This window comes from Cornus florida, unplaced genomic scaffold (genome assembly GCF_030987335.1).
Source record: "Cornus florida cultivar Cherokee Brave unplaced genomic scaffold, ASM3098733v1 CherokeeBrave_3.0.0_Hap2_Chr07, whole genome shotgun sequence".
Classification (NCBI taxonomy): Eukaryota; Viridiplantae; Streptophyta; class Magnoliopsida; order Cornales; family Cornaceae; genus Cornus; species Cornus florida.
The window spans coordinates 18,153,100-18,175,447 of record NW_026775577.1 but is presented as its reverse complement, the minus strand read 5'-3'; the positions used below and the strand labels follow the sequence as shown (position 1 = coordinate 18,175,447).

At 38.6% G+C, this 22,348-nt stretch overlaps 1 protein-coding gene across 1 annotated transcript; it reads right to left on the bottom strand.

The window, feature by feature from the left end:
- Positions 1-308: 308 nt before the first annotated feature.
- LOC132266650 (uncharacterized) lies at positions 309-4,749 on the bottom strand. The gene is made up of 5 exons (XM_059767582.1): positions 4,519-4,749; positions 3,814-4,419; positions 3,598-3,738; positions 2,000-2,146; positions 309-1,723 (listed from the first exon to the last, which is right to left on the bottom strand). Exons 1-5 carry the CDS (start codon positions 4,720-4,722, stop codon positions 776-778), a joined length of 2,046 nt encoding a protein of 681 aa, XP_059623565.1. The 5' UTR covers positions 4,723-4,749; the 3' UTR covers positions 309-775.
- Positions 4,750-22,348: the final 17,599 nt, after the last annotated feature.

Below are 22,348 nucleotides of genomic sequence, written 5' to 3'. Positions count from 1 at the left end.
ATTTTCTATGCTTGTATAAATTTAAAGATAGTTATTTATTTATGCATGTATAAACACACTTCCATTAAAGAAAATACACTATTGGCGCCAACTAGAAGTTGCCAACATTAGCACAAAAGTGACAAAATGTATTTATTGTGCCTCAGAATTATTCTAAATAATACAATATATACCACAAGTTTAACATTATATTGAACATCACATGCATCAAACACAAAAGAAGAGGAAAGAAACAAGCTACATTATCTTCGAACTTTGAACGTATCAAACAAATGAAGAAAGATGAAAGAAGCAAGATGATTCTAACAACAGAAGACTAATGAGTATTCCAACAACAATCCCCTCAACCCAACAACAAATACATACACATAGCTGATTGTCAAAAAACACACAGCAAATCAAGCAATATAGGCCAACATCTACAAGGGATATATTTTACAAGTTCATCAATTAAGTTTCACAGCTTTAAACCATGAGTTTGAACTTAATTCCATAGAAAACTTTCGTTTCCAATCACAGCACACATAGCCTAAATGCAATCAGCAGCTAATATTTCACACACGCACACACCAAAAAAAAAAAGAAGAAGAAGAAGATACCAATCAGAACATCAACTGTGTGGAAGCAAACATATAGTATAATTAGTTAGGCCTAAATGGTTCTTAAGCTATAAGCTATAATAAACATCTATCTTGGAAGACATTCAAAAAAACCATAGAAGTTTTGTTTTTTGACAAGTAAAACAATCCACAAAAGTTATCAGGCAGAGATTAAGCTAAACTAGGCCATCCACCACAGACTTTTGATAAAAACATTTCAGTTTTGCATTTGTCTCTGAGACTTTCTCATCAATCTTCTCAGCCTCAGCCTTCATTGGAGCGAGCTGATTCTCTGCTAAAAGGACATTCTCCTTTAAAGTTAGAATCTTCTGTTGTAAAGCTAGAATCTCCTTCTTTAGGGTGCTATAGCCCTTGAAAAGCGGCATGGCATCAAAAATTTTATCCAGCCACTGATGCAGCCATCCAACTTCCATGTTAACAGTTTCCAGATCACGAACTTGATCAAGCATGGATTCAAGATCAACATGTGTGATTCGCCTGAATTCTGTATCCTGTGATTTCTGCACGATGTCACAGACTATCTCCAGGAGAGATGAACGAGATGTAACACTCAGCAAAGAGCAATTTTTAGCAATATCTCCATGTTTTAAACATATGGCTTTAAGGAGAGGTACCCATTCAGGCTTCACTCTGTACCCATTAACCGTGACCAAAGCAGGATACAGAGAAGATCCAACCTCATTGAGATCAGAAGAGTTGTCATCCAACATTTCAGCCATTCCTGATGGGTTACGACTAAAAGTTTGGCCTGGATGCTCTTCCCTTTGGTTACCAATGTTGGCACTCCCTTCTGGTCTGCTCCCAACAATATTTGATGCTTCATTAGCCCTCCTTATTGGCCGAGGGTTGTCAAACACAGCCTTATTTGATGCAGAGAGAGCAGCAGCTGGTTCGATTTCTTCATCTTTCTCAGTTTGAGGGGCGATCACTTTCGAAATTAAATTTTCCAACTCCACTTCATCATTGCTTGTATCCGATTCTGATATAGAATTGTTGATGACATCGCTTGCTTTTCTCCCCTTTGTCAACCTAGGGGAGCCAGTGGAGTTTGTCTTTTCAAGTTGACCTGGATAGATCAAGGAGGCAGCTGGAGAAGTAGACACCTGTACGGGCAATACCAATACATAGACTGATTGATATATATATATGAAGACTCTTAACCCATATAAATTCCTTATCCTACAACAAACTTGTTTCTGTAACATGATCAGCCCAAGATGAGGTGAATGAAAAGCAAACATAAATTGACAAGAATAAATAAATTCCTACCGTGTGCCTAGTAATCAGTAAGAATTTATATCTTAATATAATGGATTATGTCAAATACAACCAAAAGATTTGCCAAAGGAAAGACAGTTGGGCAATGTTTTTCTTTATACCTGAGTCTCAGGGGCGAGTTCTGAAGTAATCTTCTCTGAGATTGGAATAACCCTGGTTGCTGGACTCAAAATATCCATTTCAAGATCCACATTAGCACGTCGAGTTGCGTGAAACGGAATGGGTGAATATATGCCGTTGAAAGAGTACTACACAAACAATACCAATAAATAAGCAATTACATATAACTGTAAAAGCTTCTATAAAACAATGAAGGAATTTTAACTTGTTGAATTTCATAAGCAGTTTGTAATATATACACAATTCAATTCTGTACACACAGCTATAGTGAGAAACACTTAGCAGTTACACTATTCAATTCCATAGGCATAGATATGGTTGTACATTAACAGATGCCAAGTTGGCAACTGTGATTTGCCAATTAACTATGTAGTTCAAGTGTTCAACAATTTCGGACAATGAGTTGAGCTTAGCAAGACGGATCCTTCAAAGAGTAGAGATTAAAGTTCAGTACAATTAGGGTACATCATATTATATTAAATTCCCCCATCCTCCTCTGGCACATATACACACAGAAAACCTTTTTTGTTTGGCATATATAGGTAAGTATGTTATGGTTTAATCATAAGTGTGGAACTGTGGTTCAAACTGAATCTAAGAAATACAATATTAGTAACATAATCAAGGACCAGATCATAATTCTACTCCATTTCTGTGAATAAAAAATCAAAATTTTCTCCTTGCAGCATAACAAAATAGGAATCTTTTTTATAATTTCAATTTTTTATTTATTTTTGCAATGTTCCTTGAAAATGATGGGGGCTTTCACTTTAGACCTTAAATGCCTTTTTCGAAAGAAAGAGATAGAGAGAGACACTGGCAGAGGAGGGGAATTGTCGGGTCAAGAGTTATGTAGAAGCACATTGAGCAGAGGAAAATTTATGTATTTTTTAACATAACAGACAAAATAAACACACAAATGTACATGCATAGGTAAATAGAGATGGAATATAGGATGGTCTGTGTGGGTTTTATGATTGGAACTGCTGATTATAGTGGGTGATCTACTTTCTGTTTCAGTAAGTGTCAGCAGCAGATAGCGGTGGTCTGGTCATGTTAAGTAGGTAATCAATATTCAGTTCATATCTAGCTCAGTAGAAAAGAACATTAGCAGCTGTGGCTTCATATTGGTGGTTTTATTCTTTGAACCTCAGAGAAAGTTTAGCTATGTTTCTCGAAAGGGTTTGAGGTATTTTCTTGGAATAAAAGGAACTAAAACGAAACTGTGTTCTGGAACAGAAACAATATAGAAGATAACCTTTTTCTTTGAGAGCATTTTCTTATCACACATAGCAGGATCATGCTCGCACAATCACAAACACATACATATGGACTAAAATCCTCTCTAGTACAAAGGAGCTGTTGGTACTCCCCAGTGCTTCCAAAATAATATCATTTTGGGACATTTTAGTGCAAACCTTTTGCTCTATTAACGTTAACGGCAAAAATAATATTTCACAAAATATTACATACTCAGTGTCTGTAAGTTTAGTACATATTCATATTCTCATTTACACAATACGTGTGTTTATTTATCAACACATAATAGCATCTAATTCAAGATGTCATAACATGTTACCTGGCAGCGTCCAAAACCTCCTAGCTCCTCTTTTTCAAATCTGATACGGGCTTTGATGACCATGTCAGTCCAAACACCAATAGATAGGACATCTTCCTTAGGAGAGGGGCATTTTACATCAACTCGCATCAAATAAAGGAACTACATTTCATTGTAACAAACAAATGAGAAACAAGTTAAAGAAATTTAAATTTTCATAATATTAAAGACTCATACCTGTAAAAAAATAAGACAACCAGTACAACGCTTTGCACCGTCAGAAAAGGTCTGGATAGATTTCACCAAAAAATTGAGGACATACAAGCACCAGTTATAAGTGCTGATCTGTTCCACCCTGTCCACAGCTTTGAGCAACGTTGAATTGGCCGAATAGCAGGCATTGGGGGAAAGTATGGCTCCGCATGTGAAAAGCACAAATGTTCGCTTGAACTCATCCCCGGCGTCAAGTTTCAAAAGCTTATCAGCTAAAGTAGAGACCTGTAGTCCATTTTTTTGACGAAATCCTCCATCTTTTATCCACGAAGCACCGCTAGGAATGCTTGTAGGCACTGGTAATTGAGTACGGGGTATTCCTAGTATGGACTCAATATCAAGTGTAGAGATGGGAATAAATTTCTCATCACCAACTCTAAGCCTACACGAGCTACAGTCAAATTGAGCAATGAGATTGAGGCAAAGATCGCGGTTGAAATAGGAGCATTTCAACTCCAACAGATTGCCAAATCCAATCTCTTGAACTGCCCTCCTCTTCTTCTCGTCGAATTTGGATATGACTTCAATGAACTTAGATGGTGCAGACCTATGAAACCTGTACTTCACCGCCTTAATAATAACAAAATGAAAGTTAACAATGTCAATGAATTAATGTAAGAGATAATAACCAAATTGAATGATACTTTGTGGTATCTAATAAAACATTACCTTTTTTTTCAAGGTACCAGTACCATGCTGCCTGAACATTTCCCATTCTTTCGAGCAGGCTGCCTCACAAGGCTCCTTCTCATCGTCACTCATTTGTTTCCAGTGTTTGGAGGGAACATCTCCAGTAACATATTCCTCTCCATCACTACTCGAATATGAAGGAGAAATGTACCATCTCCGTTTTAGTACCCTTCCTCTTGCCATTGAAATTGATACAGCAACCTATGGAACAAAACTGGTAAGACAATCTAAGTATCAGTGGTACGAATTAGAAGTCAAAAAAGTCACAAAATTGAATAAAAAAGAGTGTAAACTCAATGTAAAAGTGGAGCATACTTGAAATATAAATGGTGTAGTCTAGAACTAAAACTAATCACAAACTCAAATTAGAAGTGGTACAGTTTGGAACTAAAAGTGATGCAGCTTTGAAGTGTAAATTCTAAGTAACAGTGGTGTAATCTCGAATTAAACACATAATGAAAAGGCGTTTTATGAACAAAACCCATATTAAAGAGGAGAAAATTTGTAACATATATTCTGAAGATTCATGGCGAATTTGAGGGTATACCATTGAGAACATACATCAAACAGATATCAAGCGAACGAAGAAAGATGAAAGAAGCAAGATGATTCTACCAATGCATATCAAGCTTTCACAACCCTTTAACTATGATTTTTTTCACAACCCTTCTCAACTATCTGGTTTTTTTTTTTTTCTTTTTTTTTTTTCTTTTTTTTTTCCGGAAAATTAACTATCCGGTTCATATTACCATATATGTGTCTGTATTTGACATATAACATACAGACACATACATACATATATATTTTTATACATAATATGAAGAAACCCTCTTCCTATCAGAGCATTTTCTACCCCATTGAATCATATTTTTCACTGAACCAAACAAACACACACACACACACAGAAATGGGTTACCTTAGAAGATGAAAGGTTAGGCTTCTGTTAACCTTCTGTTTGATCTTCTTCTATTCTTTTACTTCCTTTCCCTTTCCTTTCCATTCCTCTCTCTCTCTCTCTGTCTCACTCACTCTCGGTGTGTGTGTCTCTCTCACCAGAGTGCTTATTTATGAAGCTGTTGCAAAACTCGGTCTTCTGATGGTTTGACAGCTATTACCATGTTAGTGGTATTTTACGCCTGTCATCGTGAATATATAAAAAGCTGAAATAAGAGTGTTATACGACCACAATACCCCGTCACAAATCAGCCACAACAAAGAACTTACAAAAATTGAATTATTCATACAGTTGCAAGGTAAGTAATAGAGAAAAAAGTGCAAAAACGTTGCGATATCAAAAAATGTGTATAAATAATAATAATAATAAAACACCTGTGAGAGTATTTTAAACATTTCAATCATTAGCATGTGTATATAAATTATCAACATTTGAAAATTTGTATACCAATTTTGACAAAAAAAAGAAGAAGAAGTTGTCCTAAAACTCCAAAATGCCCTTTTCAAATGACCACAGTACCCTCACAAATCAGTTTAAGGAAATGTCTTTTGGTCATTTTGCTTATTTATTTATTTATTTTTATTTTGTTGTGAGAGTATTTTAAACATTTCAATCATTAAATTGATAAATTGTCTTTATTTGCTCAATTTAAAAAATATAGTAATTTTTTTGAATGGGAGAGACTATTTGCACATTCTATATAACAAATAAAACGAAAACATTTTACTTCTGGCAAGCTAAAAAGCAATAATCCATCACAAGAGCAAGATTTAAAAAAGTGATAATTACACTTTAGACTCAAATTTATCGCTTAAATCATTGACGTGACTCATTTTATTACAATTATTTAAGTTTGATCATAAGGCCAAGACATTAGGAGACCTGAAAAGAGTCCGATATAATTCGCCACACAAAAAGACTGTTTTCATGATTTTAACCTTTGATCTTTAGGTCACAATAGAACAATCTTACCATTTTTGAAAAATAACTCCCTCAGCTAAACTATAATTTTTCAGAAAGCATAAAATAAAAGGCATCAAATTTTTTTTTTTTTTTTTCATGGCAAGAAAGTAGAATCAATAAATAAAGCTCAAAGAACTACATCAAATCACTCTCTCTTGCCCAGGAAGTTCATCAACATTCTAAAATTGAAACTCTTGATTGGAATTCAAAGCCCAAGCAGCAAGGAGATGAGCTACTTCATTTATTTCTCTCGGAACAAATCAATGGGCAACATCATGATGCCTAAGCAAAGATGCATAATCCTTGTCAAATGGGCAATAGCCTAGATACAAGCCCTCCTCCTCAAAGGGAATGTCGGGTGTTCGAGGCTCGCTGAAGGCATTAGTTTGTGTATTTCCGTCACCACAGTTTTTAAGAGTATAGGACAATCACTAACATTGTGGATGGACTTAAAAACAGTCTCAACATGCAATGTATGGTAACCCCATTCAATGACCTGAAGCAAAGATATTCTCAACACCAATACCTCAGCCAAAGAAGGGTTAAGATAAATGTCTGATGCAAAAACCAAAAGCTTTCAAGACTATCCCCATGTGGTCTCAAAGCACCACACCTCTCCATCAACACGCCGGCATCCCAAATGCATCTCCTACTGTCATGATCAAAGCCTCCTCAACACCGAGAATTTTCACCCCATGACAGACCGAGTGCAGCAACAAAACAAATGAGTTATAGATTCTGGTTCTTCTCCAAAATTTTGCAAATATTACTTGCCACTATCTTCCTGGATTCTGAAGCTTCAAAAAACAGCAATACGATCGTGGAGACAACATACGTCACATGAAATACTCGATCTTCGACTTCACTGCTCACTTATTTTGCACTCCTTTGTTGCCTGACTGCCAATTCCATGGAAATGCAGCTTCCCAGTGAGTTACAATGGCAACATTTTCATTTTCATCCTCTAAACGAATGCCTTCGGAAGCCTTACCTTACAGGTTATGCAAGCGCAATCTTCTCCCCTTTACCTGTTCGAAATAAGAAACAGTAAACTTATAACGGTGATCTTGTATAGGGAACAGAACATTCGTCATCCAAACACAATTGGTATTCAGTTTGGGCTACTAAATGCCATCAACATCTGAAAACATGCGTAACTCTAGAACTTAAAGGAGTCAGCTAGTGCAAATGCCTTAAATTACCAGCCTAACATTTTTAGTTTGACAATTAGAGTAGTTATTTCATATGATGATCATTTAGGTTTTTTTGTGGAAAAGGGTTTACAAGAGTATAAAGAAACTAGTAACAATGCCACAGGGTAAGAATGAAGCTATTGAAGGGTTTTTCGTATTTTTGCAAAGACTCGAATATAGATGCGTACCATCGAGGGTTGTAGCCTAGTAATATCTCCTTAAACTTTAAAAGTAGAAGGTTGATTATTTGAGTCTCATTAGGACAAAAGGTGGGCGTGTAAATTTCTTATCATGGCAAAAAAATAAATAAAAATAAAAGAGGTCCATGATTGTCCGCAACATTCCTCATGAACATATATGTATTATTCCATGAGATATGAAAAGGAAAAAAGAATCTGTATAAAACAAACTTCCACTACCTTTCAAAAAACACACACACAAACACTTCCATTAAAGAAATACACAATTGGCGCCTCGGAATTATTCTAAATAATGCCATATATACCACCGGTTTAACATTATCTTGAACATCTAATGCATCAAACACACAAAAGAAGAGGAAAGAAACAAGCTATATTATCTTGAAACTTTGAATGCATCAAACAAACTACGAAAGATGAAAGAAGCAAGATGATACCGACAATCCCCTCAACCCAACAACAAATACATACACAGCCACTACAGTTACAGTTCATTCAATCAGCATTCCTTGTTTTAATTTTCCCCTGGTAATTTCTAGGTGATTGTAACAAAGCACATGGCAAATTAAGCAAAATAGGCAACAACTGCAATGGACATAATTTTACATGCAAGTTCATCAATTAAGTTTCACAGCTTTAAAGCATGAGTGTGAAGTTAATTCCATAGAAAACTCTAGTTTCCAATCACAGCACACATTACTAAATGCAATCAGCAGCTAATACTGGGCAAAAGATTCTGATCACAGTATAATTTGTTAGACCTAAATGGTTATTAAGCTATAAGTTATAATAAACATCTATCATGCAAGACATTCAAAACAAACAACAGTAGTTCTGTTTTTTGGTAAGGAAAACAAACCACAAAAGCTATCCGGCGGAGATAAACTAAAGTAGGCGGCCATGCATCAACTCAAAATTCACTTTTGACTTTGTCTCGGTGATTTTCGCATCTATCTTCTCTGCCTCAGCCCTCATTGTAGTCAGCTCACCCTCTGCTAAAAGGACTTTCTCCTTTAAAGATAAAATCTCCATCTTGAAGCTTTTTACCTCTTCTTCTTTTTTCTCAATGACTTGAACTTTTCTTCTCTGTGACTCCTTTAGGGTGGAATTGCCCTTGAACAGATGCATGGCCTCGGATATGTCATCCAGGCCTCTGATGCAACCATCCAACCTCCAGCTTTACGTTTTCCGGATCATGAACATGATCAAGCATGGATTTGAGGTCTGCAGCTGTGATATATATGAAATCTGTATCCTGTAATTTCTGGATGATCTCACAGACTCTTTCCAGGTGAGATGAAGGAGTTCTAATACCAACAAAAGAGCAATCCTTAGCAATATCTCCATATCTCAAAAATATGGTGTTAAGGAGAGATTGCTTCACTCTGTACCCATAAACCGCAGCCAAATCAGAATAAAAAGAAGATCCAACCTCATTGAGATCACAAAAGTCGTTGTCCAATATAAGAATCCAAATCTACCGAATCACTCATGTTACGATCTTCTACATCCTAGGTCTTCCCGTTCCGTCATCTGGCTTATGTTCTTCATGTAGCATTCAGACCGAATGACTCCATGAAATTATGTCGATACTTCCACATATTATGGGTTCGGCCTATATACTCTTCCCTTTGGTGACCATTGTTGGCACTCCCTTCTGGTCTGTTCCAAACAATAATTGATGTTTCATTAACCTCCCTTATTGGGCGATGGTTGTCTATGGGGTGCAGAGATAGCAGTGGCTGCTTCGATTTCTTCATCTTTCTGAGTTTGAGGGGGCGCAATCACTTTTGAAATTAAAATTTCCATCTCCAGTTCATCATTGTTTGTATTCAATTCCGATATAGAATTGTATGGGTTGTCTATTGCTTTTCTCCTCTTTACCAACCTAGGGGTGCCAGTGGAAGTCGTCTTTTCAAGTTGACTTGGAGACATCAAGGAGGCGGTTGGAGAAGTAGAAACCTGTAGGGAGAATGCAAATACATAGACTGATTGATATATGAAGAATCTTGACCCATATAAATTCCTTATCCTACAACAAACTTGCTTTCATGAGATGATCAAGCCCAAGATGAGGTGAATGAAAAGGAAACATAAATTGACAAAAATAAAATAAATTCCTACCGTGCAACACCAATGTGCAGCCTAGTAACCAGTAAGAATTTTTTTTTTATTTTTATTTATTTTTTTATTTATTATTATTTTTTTTTATCTTAGATTAGAAGTTAGAAGTGCCGAGGCTCGAAGTCTGGCTCCCAAGCACAACGAGGACCAACCCAACTACTGGGCTTCAATGGCGTTGGCTAACCAGTAAGAATTTAAGAAATACGATATTAGTAACTGTTGAAATGTCAGCATTTGTGGCTCAAAGAGTTCTTTACTATTGGTGAATAGTAGTTGAATTTAATGCTCCAACTAGCTTCATGTTTCAGCCTAACCAAGATCTACGCTTGATCAGCATGCAGTGGTATTTTGGAGCAGACAGCCCTCTCAGGCATTCTCCCTGGATCTATAACAGCTGCTACAGCTCCTCAGTCTACTCTCTTGGATTATCCCTCCTCTTCAAAAAACCTCTCCCTTATCCAGGCTAAGAAGAGGGCAAGAGCCAGCTCTGGACAAAACCTCAACACTGTTGCTCCACAAATCTCAAGCAATCTGCCATGCACACAGCCTGTGGCTTTGGTGAACAGATTTCAACCCATTGCTGATGATAAGCCTGTTGCTCATGATGGTTCTCCTCAGGATGTGTCGGAGCAAGCTTTGGTCACATCTTCTTCCTCTTCTCACAGTCAGACCTGCTCTGTCAGCTCAAAAGGGAGAAGGCACAATCTCAAAAAGCTGAAGGGGGTAAGTAATTTATCATTGCATGTCTTTCCTTTCAAAGGAATTAGGCATTTGAAGGGTGTTCCTAAATCCCTTCCTCATGGTTAATCTTGCTGCATGGAACATAAGAGGCTTGAATAGCCTCTCAAAGCAGCTTCAGCTGCATGATATTATTAAATCTCAGAACTTGGATCTTCTAGCTGTAATGGAGACAAGGGTTTCGTTACAAAATTTGAGGTCTATACATATAAAGATTGCTCCTAAGTACATAAAAAGATTGCTCCTAAGCGGTCCATAGTACACAACTATGATCACTCTGTCCTTGGAAAAATTTGGGTCCTATGGAATCCTAATAAAGTGACTGTGTCTGTCCTTTTTGCTAATTCACAGATGATTCACTGTTCTATATTACTTCCCAACAATTCTCAATGTTTCATCTCCTTTGTGTATGGAGCAAACACTTACACTCTTAGAAGGGAACTATGGTCTACTTGGTGATTTTAATGTTATCTCTAGCTGTCAGGAGAAGTTTGGAGGGGCCAGAGGGTCGATTGCTATTAATGATTTCAATGATTGTTTAATGGACTCTGGTTTAGATGACCTAAGATACTCTGGCATTCAGTTCACTTGGAATAATAAAAGTGGAGGGTGTGCCAATGTTGCTAAGAAACTAGATAGAGTTCTCATTAATGAGGATTAGTCTACTGCATTTCCTATGTCAGATTGCAAGTTTCTCCCTCCTGGCATATCTGATCATAGCCCTGTTCTTGTTAGACTTGGGCTCCCTTCACAGAGCTTAAAAATACCTTTCAGGTATTTCAATGCTTGGGCTGATAATCCTCAGTTTCTCCCTACTGTTGAAGAGGTCTGGACCACCCCTATTGAAGGTTCTACCATGTTCCAGATTGTTCAAAAGCTAAAGGCACTTAAGGGGCTTCTCAGGCAAAGGTGCAGAATAGAGATCTCACAAGCTTCTGATTTGGTCAACCAGGCTAAGCTTGCACTTTCTACTTGTCAGGAGCAATTGGATTCTAACGCTATGGATGAGCACTTAAAGTTGGTGGAGAAAGACCTTATGGAGAAGTATTCATCTCTGGCTCTTGCTGAGGAACACTTTATCAGGCAGAAATCCAGAGTTAGATGGTTGAAGGCAAGGGATAACAACACTTCCTATTTTTTCAAAATCTTCAATTCATCAATTAACAGGAAAAAGATCACCAGCTTATCTACTAGAGATGGGAATTTCATTGATCAGGGTTCACTTATTAATGTAGAGATCATCTCTCACTTTCATGCACTTTTGGGGTCAAACCCTTCCTCTTACCCTGGGATTGCTCACCTTCAACCATTTTTTTACTAAATTACTACCCCAACATTATTTGGAGGATCTTGTCTCTATTCCGTCAGATGCTGAAATCCAAGCTTGCTTTCTTGCTCTCAATAAAGAAAAATCCCCTAGGCCGGATGGTTATAATGCCCATTTTTTCCATAAGGCCTGGCCTATTGTTGAAAATGACATTATAGCAATCATCAGGTCCTTCTTTTACAATGGGCATCTCTTTAGGGAAGTCAATAATTCTTATATTGCTCTGGTTCCCAAAGTCCCTAATCCTTCCTCACTTAATGATTTCCGTCCTATCTCATGTTGCAACACTATCTACAAGTACATTGCTAGACTTATTGCTAACAAACTCAAGAAAGTCCTACCTTCTATTATTGATCCCTGCCAGAATGCATTTGTGAAGGGTAGACACATTGGGGATAACGTGCTCCTGGCCCAGGAATTGTTCCATGGGTATCACAGACATCTCGTACCTCTCGTTTGATTCAGTTGGATGGGAATTTATGCTGGACTCCCTCACTCTCTTTGGCTTCCCAAGTATCTTTGTAAAGTGTGTGAAAGCGTGTATCACCTCACCCTCATTTACCATCTCCATTAATGGTGAGTTCCATGGCCATTTTCAAGGGGTGAAGGGGTTGAGACAAGGGGACCCAATCTCACCACTTCTTTTTGTTGTTGCCATGGAAGTGTTAACATCTATTACTAAGAAGTTTATTGCAGACAGTCCATCCTTTAAGTATCATTCAAGATGCAGGAATTTGGCTATTTCTCAGCTCATTTTCGCGGATGACTTGCTTCTTTTTTCCTATGGGGACTTAGCATCAATTGGTACACTAAAAAAGGCGCTTGATCATTTTACTATGCTTTCTAGCCTTAGTATCAACTTCTCTAAAAACAACTTCTTTGTGTCTGGTGTCACTCTTGAACTCACTACTGAGATTGAAGCTTTACTTGGAATTTCATGTGGGGAACTGCCTATGAAATATCTTGGGGTACCCCTAATTTTTACATCACTCAAGGCCACTGACTGTTCTCTCTGAGTGGAAAAGGTTACGAGAAGAATCACTCACTGGTTATAAAGTTTTCTCTCAAACGCGGGCAGGATTCAACTTATCCATTCTGTGTTTTACAGCATGGTTAATTACTGGCTAAGCATTTTCATCTTGCCTAAGTCAGTTATCTCTAAGATTAATAGTCTGCTAAGGAACTTCCTATGGAAGGGGAATGAATTCTCATTCAAGGGGGCTAAGATTGCATGGCAGGCTGTAAGCCAACCTAAGAGCTGTGGAGGTTTGGGGTTTCGAAATCTTGAAGTCTCAAATACTGCTGTTTGCCTTAAGTTACTATGGAATGTTGTGTCAGAACGCAGGGATAACCTTTGGGCCCAATGGATTAAGACACAGCTCATCCGTGGAAGATGTCTTTGGACTATGAATATTCCACATTCATGCTCAAACAACTGGAAGAAGCTCATGCAACTTAGAGGTGTGGTGCGCTCTATGATTAGAATGCAAGTGGGTAACGGAAACAAAACCTACTTCTGGGAAGACAATTGGCTCCCTATTGGCCTACTCAACTTCTAAGCTACACCAGATCTAATGCAAAACATGCCTATATTGCCTGGACAGCATCTCTCTTCACTCAGTGGGAATGAGGGCTGGAACTTCCCGCAAATACTTACAATGCAATTTCAAGATCTCTTTCTGATCAGTCCTCCATCTGCAGCAACGGATACCCCTATATGGATCCCTTCACCCTCGGGCGACTTCTCTATTAAACACACCATAGATTGGCTTGCGCCTCACCATCAACCAAAGCATTGGCAACACCTAATCTGGCACCCATTCTCCATTCCTCGCTGCAAATTTACTGTAACGACCCGAAAAGATACCAAAATAATAACAAAAATCTATAAAAATTTTGGCATGACCTCCGCAGAAAATGTCCCTCAACAACCTGTTGAAATACAAAAAAATAAATGCAGTGGCCTCACTGGGCCTTATATCTAACTTATCCTGTCCCAACGCACAATTCAGATATTATACTACATTCCCAAAATGGTTACATACGTACAAAAGTCCCGTTCCTCCATCTCATCCAAACATGGAATCCACTTAAGTTACATCAAATTACAGTCCATAAAATGTAGCTAGAATTAAAAGTCCATTTCTTACAACATTATACTAATTAAACTAAAGTGTCACAAGGTAGTTAATATTACATTTACAAAATATTAGAGTCTAATACAAAAGATAACAAAATAGAATGGGTCTTCAAGCTCATCTAAACCTGTGGTGGACCGTCGTCCGCCACCTCTTTTCCATATCCTGAAAAAATGTTAAAAATAAAGGGGTGAGCATAAGCTCAGTAGGAAGTGTCTAAGACACACTTCTTATGTCCCTGTGAATCCATACAATGAATAGATAAAAAGTGAACGGGATCATGCCATCGGAAAACACCCATTCTCAACCACAATAACAAGTATATTTAAAATATCAACCAATCACAAATTTACCACGATGTCATGAATTGCAATATTATGCAAATGTTACTCCCCATTTAAGAAACAATTCCGTTTCAACAACCAAACCGTTAGTGTAGTCCGACCAAAGACACCTCCATGGCATCACGAAAGGAAAGTTGGTTAACTATCCACGACCACAAGGCACCTCCAAGGCGTCGCATCCGGCCTAGTTAACTCAACTACATTCCCTTCTAGACTACACAAACATCATGGACCACTAGGCTCCTCCTAGGCGTCCGCTTTTCGCAACACTTTTAGAAAATATTTTCCCCAAAACAATTTTATTTATTCTAACAATTATTTTTCCTCCTTTCTCTTTCCCAATGGATGCATGAATACTTCATACTTCAAATCATTAATTTAACTATATGTTTTCACACATTTCCAATTACATTATCATCACAATTTAATGAAAATTTCTAAACATTCCTTTCCTATATTTATTTATTTATTTATAACCATAGCATCCATTTTTTCTTCAAGACAATAAATAAATAAATAATCATGGAAACATAGAACACATCAAACACTAAGCATGCTCATTTACCGTAATGAAAATAGACATGTATATGAACTCAAATAACACAAGGAGCACAATTATCATTGTAATTACAAAGAACTACAACAACAACAAGCTAAGTAATTAAAATTTAGCATGCTTAGAATCAAATTTAAGGGGAAAAATTCACCAAAGGCCAAGAAATTGTAGATTAGAACACTCCTACCTCAAATTGATGAAAACCCCCAATTTAAGTCCAAAAACCCTAGAATTTCAAACTCCCTAGAGTGCACCAAAACTGAAATTGTGGGTACTCACACGTAGAGCTCGCCGTGCTCTTCGATTTGCTACAAATAGCACCCAAAAATTCCAAGTATGGGAGGAGGAATCAAAGCTTGAAATTGGCAAAGAAAAAGAAAAGGAAATAAAGGGAAGCTTCTGGACAGAGACGCAGAGAGAGAGAAATTAGTCTGTAAAATGGCCTTATGCCCCTTTGTAGTGTTTTGAATACATTAGTGGGGCCCACTTGCTTTTTAAAAAAAACACTTTATAACTTTAATATATATATATATATATATATATATATATATATATATACCCATTACATTCTCCCTAACTTTAAAAGATTTCATCCCCGAAATCAGGCCATACCTGAGGGAGAAAACAACTCTGGATGCTTGGAACGAATCTCCTGTTCGAGCTCCCAAGTAGCCTCCTCAACTCCATGATGCCTCCAAAGAATCTTTACCAACGATATCGTCTTTTTCCTCAACACCTTCTGTTATGTGTCAAGGATCTGAATTGGTCCCTCCTCATAGGAAACATCCTCATCAATGTCCACATCAACCCAACTCAAAATGTGAGACGGATCTGGCTCGTACTTCCGTAGCATCGACACATGAAAGGCATTATGAACCCTGTCCATCTGTGGTGGCAATGCTAGTCTGTAGGCAACCTCTCCTACGCGGTCCAAGATCTCAAAAGGTCCAATAAATCGTGGCGACAACTTGCCACTCTTCCCGAACCTCATCAACCCCTTCCTTGGAGAAACTCGAAGAAAAACATGGTCTCCCACCTCAAAGGATAGCGATCGTCTCCGCCTATCTGCATAACTCTTCTGTCGGCTCTGAGCTGTAAGCAATCTCTGTCTGATCAGCTTAATCTTCTCGGTAGTCTCGAGTACAATGTCGGGTCCTAAGGTGGCTGTCTCGCCCACCTCAATCCAACAGACAGGAGATCTACAAGGTCTACCATACAACGCCTCAAATGGAGCCATCTGAATACTCGCCTGATAACTATTGTTGTAGGCAAACTCAATAAGTGGAAGGTGATCCTTCCAACTACCACCCAAGTCAAGTACACAGGCTCGAAGCATATCCTCCAAGATCTGGATGGTACGCTCCGACTGGCCGTCCGTCTGTGGATGAAATGCAGTATTAAGGTGCAACGTTGAGCCAAACGCTGCTTGAAGTCCTTCCCAGAACTTCGAGGTGAACTTAGCATCCCTATCCGACACAATAGCCACTGGAACTCCGTGCAATCTCACAATCTCTTTCACATAAAGTACACCAAGTGCCTCTACGTCATCTGTTGCCTTAATAGGCAAGAAGTGAGCCGTCTTGGTCAATCTATCGATAATGACCCATACGGCTTCATTTTCCCTCCGTGACCTAGGAAGACCTGTCACAAAATCCATTGCAATTTCCTCCCATTTCCACTGCGCTACCGGCAACGGCTGCAATAAACCAGCTGGTCTCTGGTGCTCGGCCTTCACCTGCTGACAGGTAAGGCACTTAGCTACAAACTGTGCAACATCCTTCTTCATTTCATTCCACCAATACTGACGTCTCAGATTGTGATACATTTTGGTACCACCTGGATGAACTGCAAAGCGGGAAGTATGAAACTCCCGTAAGACGTCCTCACGACAAACTGTAGGAACAACCAACAAACCCTTAAACCGTAAACCTCCATCTGCATGTAAGGTCCAATCCTTCACGGTCTCGCCACTGGAGATCAAAGTGTAAATGGCATCCAAATCTGAATCCTGTCTCTGTGACTCAATCACCCGTCTAACAAGAGTGGGTTGAGCCACGAGAGTAAATAAGAATGCTGACTCACTGCCATCATCATTATCATCAAAACAATACAATCCCATTCCAGCCAAATCTTTCAACATCTTCCATTTTCGAATGGCTAAACTAGCCAAAGTCCCACGAGATTTTCGGCTTAAAGCATCAGCTACCACATTTGCCTTGCCAGGATGATACTGCAAATCAAAGTTATAGTCTTCTAAGAATTCAACCCATCACCTCTGTCTGTTGTTCAAGTCCTTTTGGGAGAAAAGGTACTTGAGACTCTTGTGGTCCGAGAACACCTCAAATTTCTCACCATACAAATAGTGTCTCCAACACTTCAAAGCAAATACAACTGTCACTAACTCTAAGTCATGAGTAGGGTAGTTAAGCTCGTGAGTCTTCAACTGTCGAGACCCATAAGCCACTACTCTATCATCTTGCATCAGTACACAACCCAAACCATCACGTGAGGCGTCACAATAGATCACATAACCCAAGCCACGCTCAGGTATCACTAACACCGGAGCCGTAGTCAACCTTGTTTTCAACTCTTGAAAGGATGACTCACAGGCCTCATTCCATGCAAATTTGATCCCTTTCCTGGTCAATCTAGTCATAGGAGTTGCCAAACGGGAAAAATCCTTCACAAATCTCCGATAATAACCCGCTAGGCCAAGGAAACTCCGGATCTCAAAGACATTCTTGGGTTGCTCCCAACTCAAAACTGCCTTTATTTTTGAAGGATCAACTGAAACCCCACCTTCCGAGACAACATGTCCCAAAAATTTCACTTCTTGTAGCCAAAATTCACACTTTTCATACTTGGTGTACAAACGATGCTCCCGTAGAATCTGCAACACTATACCCAAATGGACCTCGTTCTCCTCCCGAGTCCGTGAATACACAAGAATATCATCCACGAAAACTACCACAAACTGATCCAAGTAATCGTGGAAGACACGGTTCATTAAATCCATGAATGCCGCCGGCGCATTGGTTAAACCAAAAGGCATAACAAGAAACTCGTAATGTCCATACCGCGTACGGAACGCGATCTTTGGAATATCTTCCTCTAACCCGTAACTAATAATAGCCTGACCTCAAGTCAATCTTCGAAAAACAACTGGCTCCCCTCAACTGATCAAATAAATCATCTATCCTTGGTAAAGGATACTTGTTCTTGATGGTAGCATGATTCAACTTTCGGTAATCAATGCACAACCTCAAAGAACCATCTTTCTTCTTAGCGAACAAGACCGGTGCACCCCACGGTGACACACTCGGTCGTATAAAGCCTTTCACTCTCAAATCATCAAGTTACTTTTTCAATTCTTCTAATTCAATCGGTGCCATACGATACGGTGCCATAGAGATTGGCGCTGTACCAGGCATCAAATCAATAGCAAATTCCACCTCTCGGTGTGGAGGCAACTCAGTCAAGTCTTCTGGAAACACATCTAGAAAGTCAAGCACAACCGCTGGATAATCAACCCCGTAAAACTTAACGTCATCATCAGCGAGAAGACTAGCCAAGAAGAATGTCTGCCGATCTCGACCCCTAACACCATAAAATGAATGAGTGAGAGGATCACACCGATCTCCCACAAAACAGAAACAATCCCCATCCGGGGTACACACTGAAACTCTGCCCCTGAAACAATCAATGACAGTTCTGAAGGATGACAACCAATCCATCCCAAGAATGACGTCAAATCCCATCATCTCGAGAAGGATGAGATCGAACTCAAGAACACATCCGGCAATTGTGATGGAAGAACTCCTACAAACTCTACTGAGAGCAACTGAACCCCCGATAGGCGTGTCAACACAAAGCGGTCTGTCTAACTGACTGACCTCTAAACCCAATGCCCGTGCAAATGATGAAGCAATGAATGAATAAGAAGCACTAGAATCAAACAATACACGAGCCCAAGAATGGGACACAAGAAACATACCCCTGACAACTGAAGGACTGGATGGTAACTCGGCTGGAGTGAGTGCAAACACGCGACCCTGGGTCCTCTACCCCTGGGAACTGCCTGCCTGATAGCCAGACTGCTGAGTAGGTGCACTCGAAGAAGCTCCCCTACCAAGTCGAGAACTCTGGGCTGACATAGTTGGCTGAGACAGCTGAGGTGGTGGTGGTGGTCGAAACCCTGACTGAACTGTGGCAAACTGCATCTGCCTCTGCTGTGAACCTCCACCTCTGCCCAAACCACTGCCCTACTGTGGACAATCTTTCACCCTATGGCCCTACTGGCCACACCCGAAACATCCACTAGACGCCACCTGAATCTGAGTACACTGGGACTTGTGATGCCCTGGCTACCCATACTTGAAACAAATCATCTGAGCTACCTGTGTCTGAGTGCATTAGGACTTGTAATGTCCCAACTGCCTACATCTGAAACAAGTAACATTCGGTCTAGAAGACCCCATGGACACTGAAGCTGTGGGTGCAGATTTGACTGGTTGCTGTCCCCTGAACCCTGACTGCTCATGTTTCTGCTTCTTACTTGATTGACCCTCGGAGAAAGTACTCATACCCCTGTTGTGCTTGTAGGACTTATAATACCCCTAATTTTAAAAGGATAGTCTCGGTATTTATTTATTTGTTTTAATTGTATTGTTAATTATTTAATTGATTATTTAACTAATTATTTATGTATTTAATTGAATTAGGTATTTCTTGATTATTTGATTACGTGTCTATGTATTATTTGTATTTGTCTATGTGTTAATTGTTTAATTAGATTATGTGCTTAAATGGTGTTTTGATTAATTGTAAATTAAATATTTTCTTTTATTTTATTATTTTATTTTATTTTTCTTTTATGGTTATGGTTAGTAGTAATGGGCTAACAAATTGGGTCCCATGGACTACTTGGATAGGAGGTTGGATGTGTGTGGATTATTGTAATACCCCTAATTTTAAAAAGGATATTCCTGGTATTTAATGGTATTTAATTTATTATTTAAGTGCATTTTATTTGATTATGTGTCATTATTTTTTTATTAGGTGCTTAATTGTTTTCTTTTGTGGTGATTTAATTGTTTTCTTTTGTGGTAATTTAATTTATTTAAATGATATTTATTTTTAGTTATTTGATTGGAATTACTTGTTAGTGTTTTAATTATTTAATTGGCATTAATGGTTTAAGTGTAATTGGTTTAGTTATTTGATTGGAATTACTTGTTAGTGTTTTAATTATTTAATTGGCATTAATGGTTTAAGTGTAATTGGTTTAATTATTCTATGTGTGTCTTATTTTATGTGTGTCTTATTTGGTTTAATTGGGTTTACTAATTATTATTTTGTTCAATTAGATTATTTGTTAAGTATTTAATGGTGAATAGGGTAATTAGGAAAATACATCTAACTAGGGTTTTAATTACAGTATAAATTAGGGTTTTATATTATAACCGTCGTAGGTTTCTACGTTAATTGGATGGGCCGGTTAGGATTGTGAGTTGGACTTAAATAAACTTAGGGTTTAGGAAAACTCTATAAGTATAAGATAGATGTCTGTGTAGGGTTTGTTTTTAAACAAAGCACACGTTTTGTGGAAGTGGAGAAGGAAAAACGCAGTTTTTCCATTCTGCCCAGATTTCATCAAACATCCAATCCTGCTTTGTCCATGGTCCGATCGAGCTGAATTTTGGAGAAGAGGTTCAGGACTCAGTGACGCACAATCTGAACGGTGGAGATCAGAGTTTGACCTCGGGAACAGTGATTCGTACTCATAAACAGTAACTGGGTCGCATAGGTTTTTTCCATTCTGCCCAGATTTCATCAAACATCCGATCCTGCTTCGTCCATGGTCCGATCGAGATGAATTTTGGAGGAGAGGTTCATGACTCAGTGACGCACAATCTGAACGGTGGAGATCAGAGTTTGACCTCAGGAATAGTGTTTCGTACCCATGAACAAGAACCGGGTTTTGGAACTCGCCGGGATTTTCGCACAGGTTTTTTCCATTCTGCCCAGATTTCATCAAACATCTGATCCCGCTTCATCCGTGGTCCGATCGAGCTTAAATTTGGAGGATAGGTTTATGACTCAGTGTCGCACAATCTGAACGGTGGAGATTAGATTTTAAGTTCGGGAATGGTGTTTCTTACCCGTGAACAGTAACCGGGTTTTGGAACTCGCCGGGATTTTTTAAGAAGACGACGTTGAAACTTTGAACAAAAGTTTCTGAGGCAATATTCTATCCTTACTCTTTCCCTTAGGCTTCATACTCTTTGCACTTTTAAATGATTTCAGGATTAATGAAGATTAAACCAAACTAAAATGATATCTATTTTGCTATGAAACTGGTAGTTACAGTAGTGTGGTATGCTTGTTCAACCTAGACGAAGCATGTTTGTGGATGTATTGTGGTTCTGTGGTTCACGTTTTTCCTTACCACTGCTAGTATAAATTATTGGAAGGATGGGTCTAGATGATAGCTATCTTAACTTCTGTAATAGCAACTGTTGGAACTTAAATACTAGGAGGATTTGAGTTTAACACTAGATCGGTTTTGTGGAACACTATAATTTGAGCATGTCTACATACATACTGTGAATATTGTTTTGATGCTTACATTATCACAGTTAGTATCAACAGTGGAGGTTAGGATTTTGTGATACATACCCTACATATCTGTATGTCATTTGTAAGGTGTTAAATGGAAGTTTTAATTAATTCTGTCTTTATATCAAACTAAAGGGAACAACTTAAATAAGGCATGTATATGTTATTGTTGTGACCCTGTTTATCAATGCTTATTTTATCACTGCTAACATTGAATGTAAGATGTTGGAATTTAGTTGATATATACTTGATTTATTGGTATTATTGAGTACTGGAGGATTGGAAATTAGGCACCGGTATGGGACGGTGGCATACTAAGGATGGGTTTGGTTTTTAAAACAATGCCATTACCCACCTACTTGGAATAAGGATGGGATTAACTAAAAGTTAAGTCCCGTGGATTTGTATTGTCATGGCAACTACTTGTTGAGCGGCAATACTAGGGATTTTGGATGGATTTTATATATGTACTGTTATGGTGCCTCGGTATGAGCTTGAGCCTCAGGACCGATGGCTAGGGAGCGTATATGCATCGGGATGTGTAGCTGGCTACGATGGTTAGAGGTGTACCCTGTTTAGGTATAGGTACATATGCCCACTTCGTGTGCGTTTTAGCATGTTACCTCTATTCAGGTTGAGACCGGCCTGTAGTC

Coding starts and splice junctions, on each gene's coding strand:
- LOC132266650 (XM_059767582.1), bottom strand. CDS start 4,722: ATGGCAAGAGGAAGGGTACTAAAACGGAGATGGTACATTTCTCCTTCA. Junction 2,147..3,597: donor GAGGTTTTGGACGCTGCCAG/GTAACATGTTAT, acceptor TTGTTTGTGTAG/TACTCTTTCAACGGCATATA. Junction 1,724..1,999: donor AACTCGCCCCTGAGACTCAG/GTATAAAGAAAA, acceptor TTGCCCGTACAG/GTGTCTACTTCTCCAGCTGC.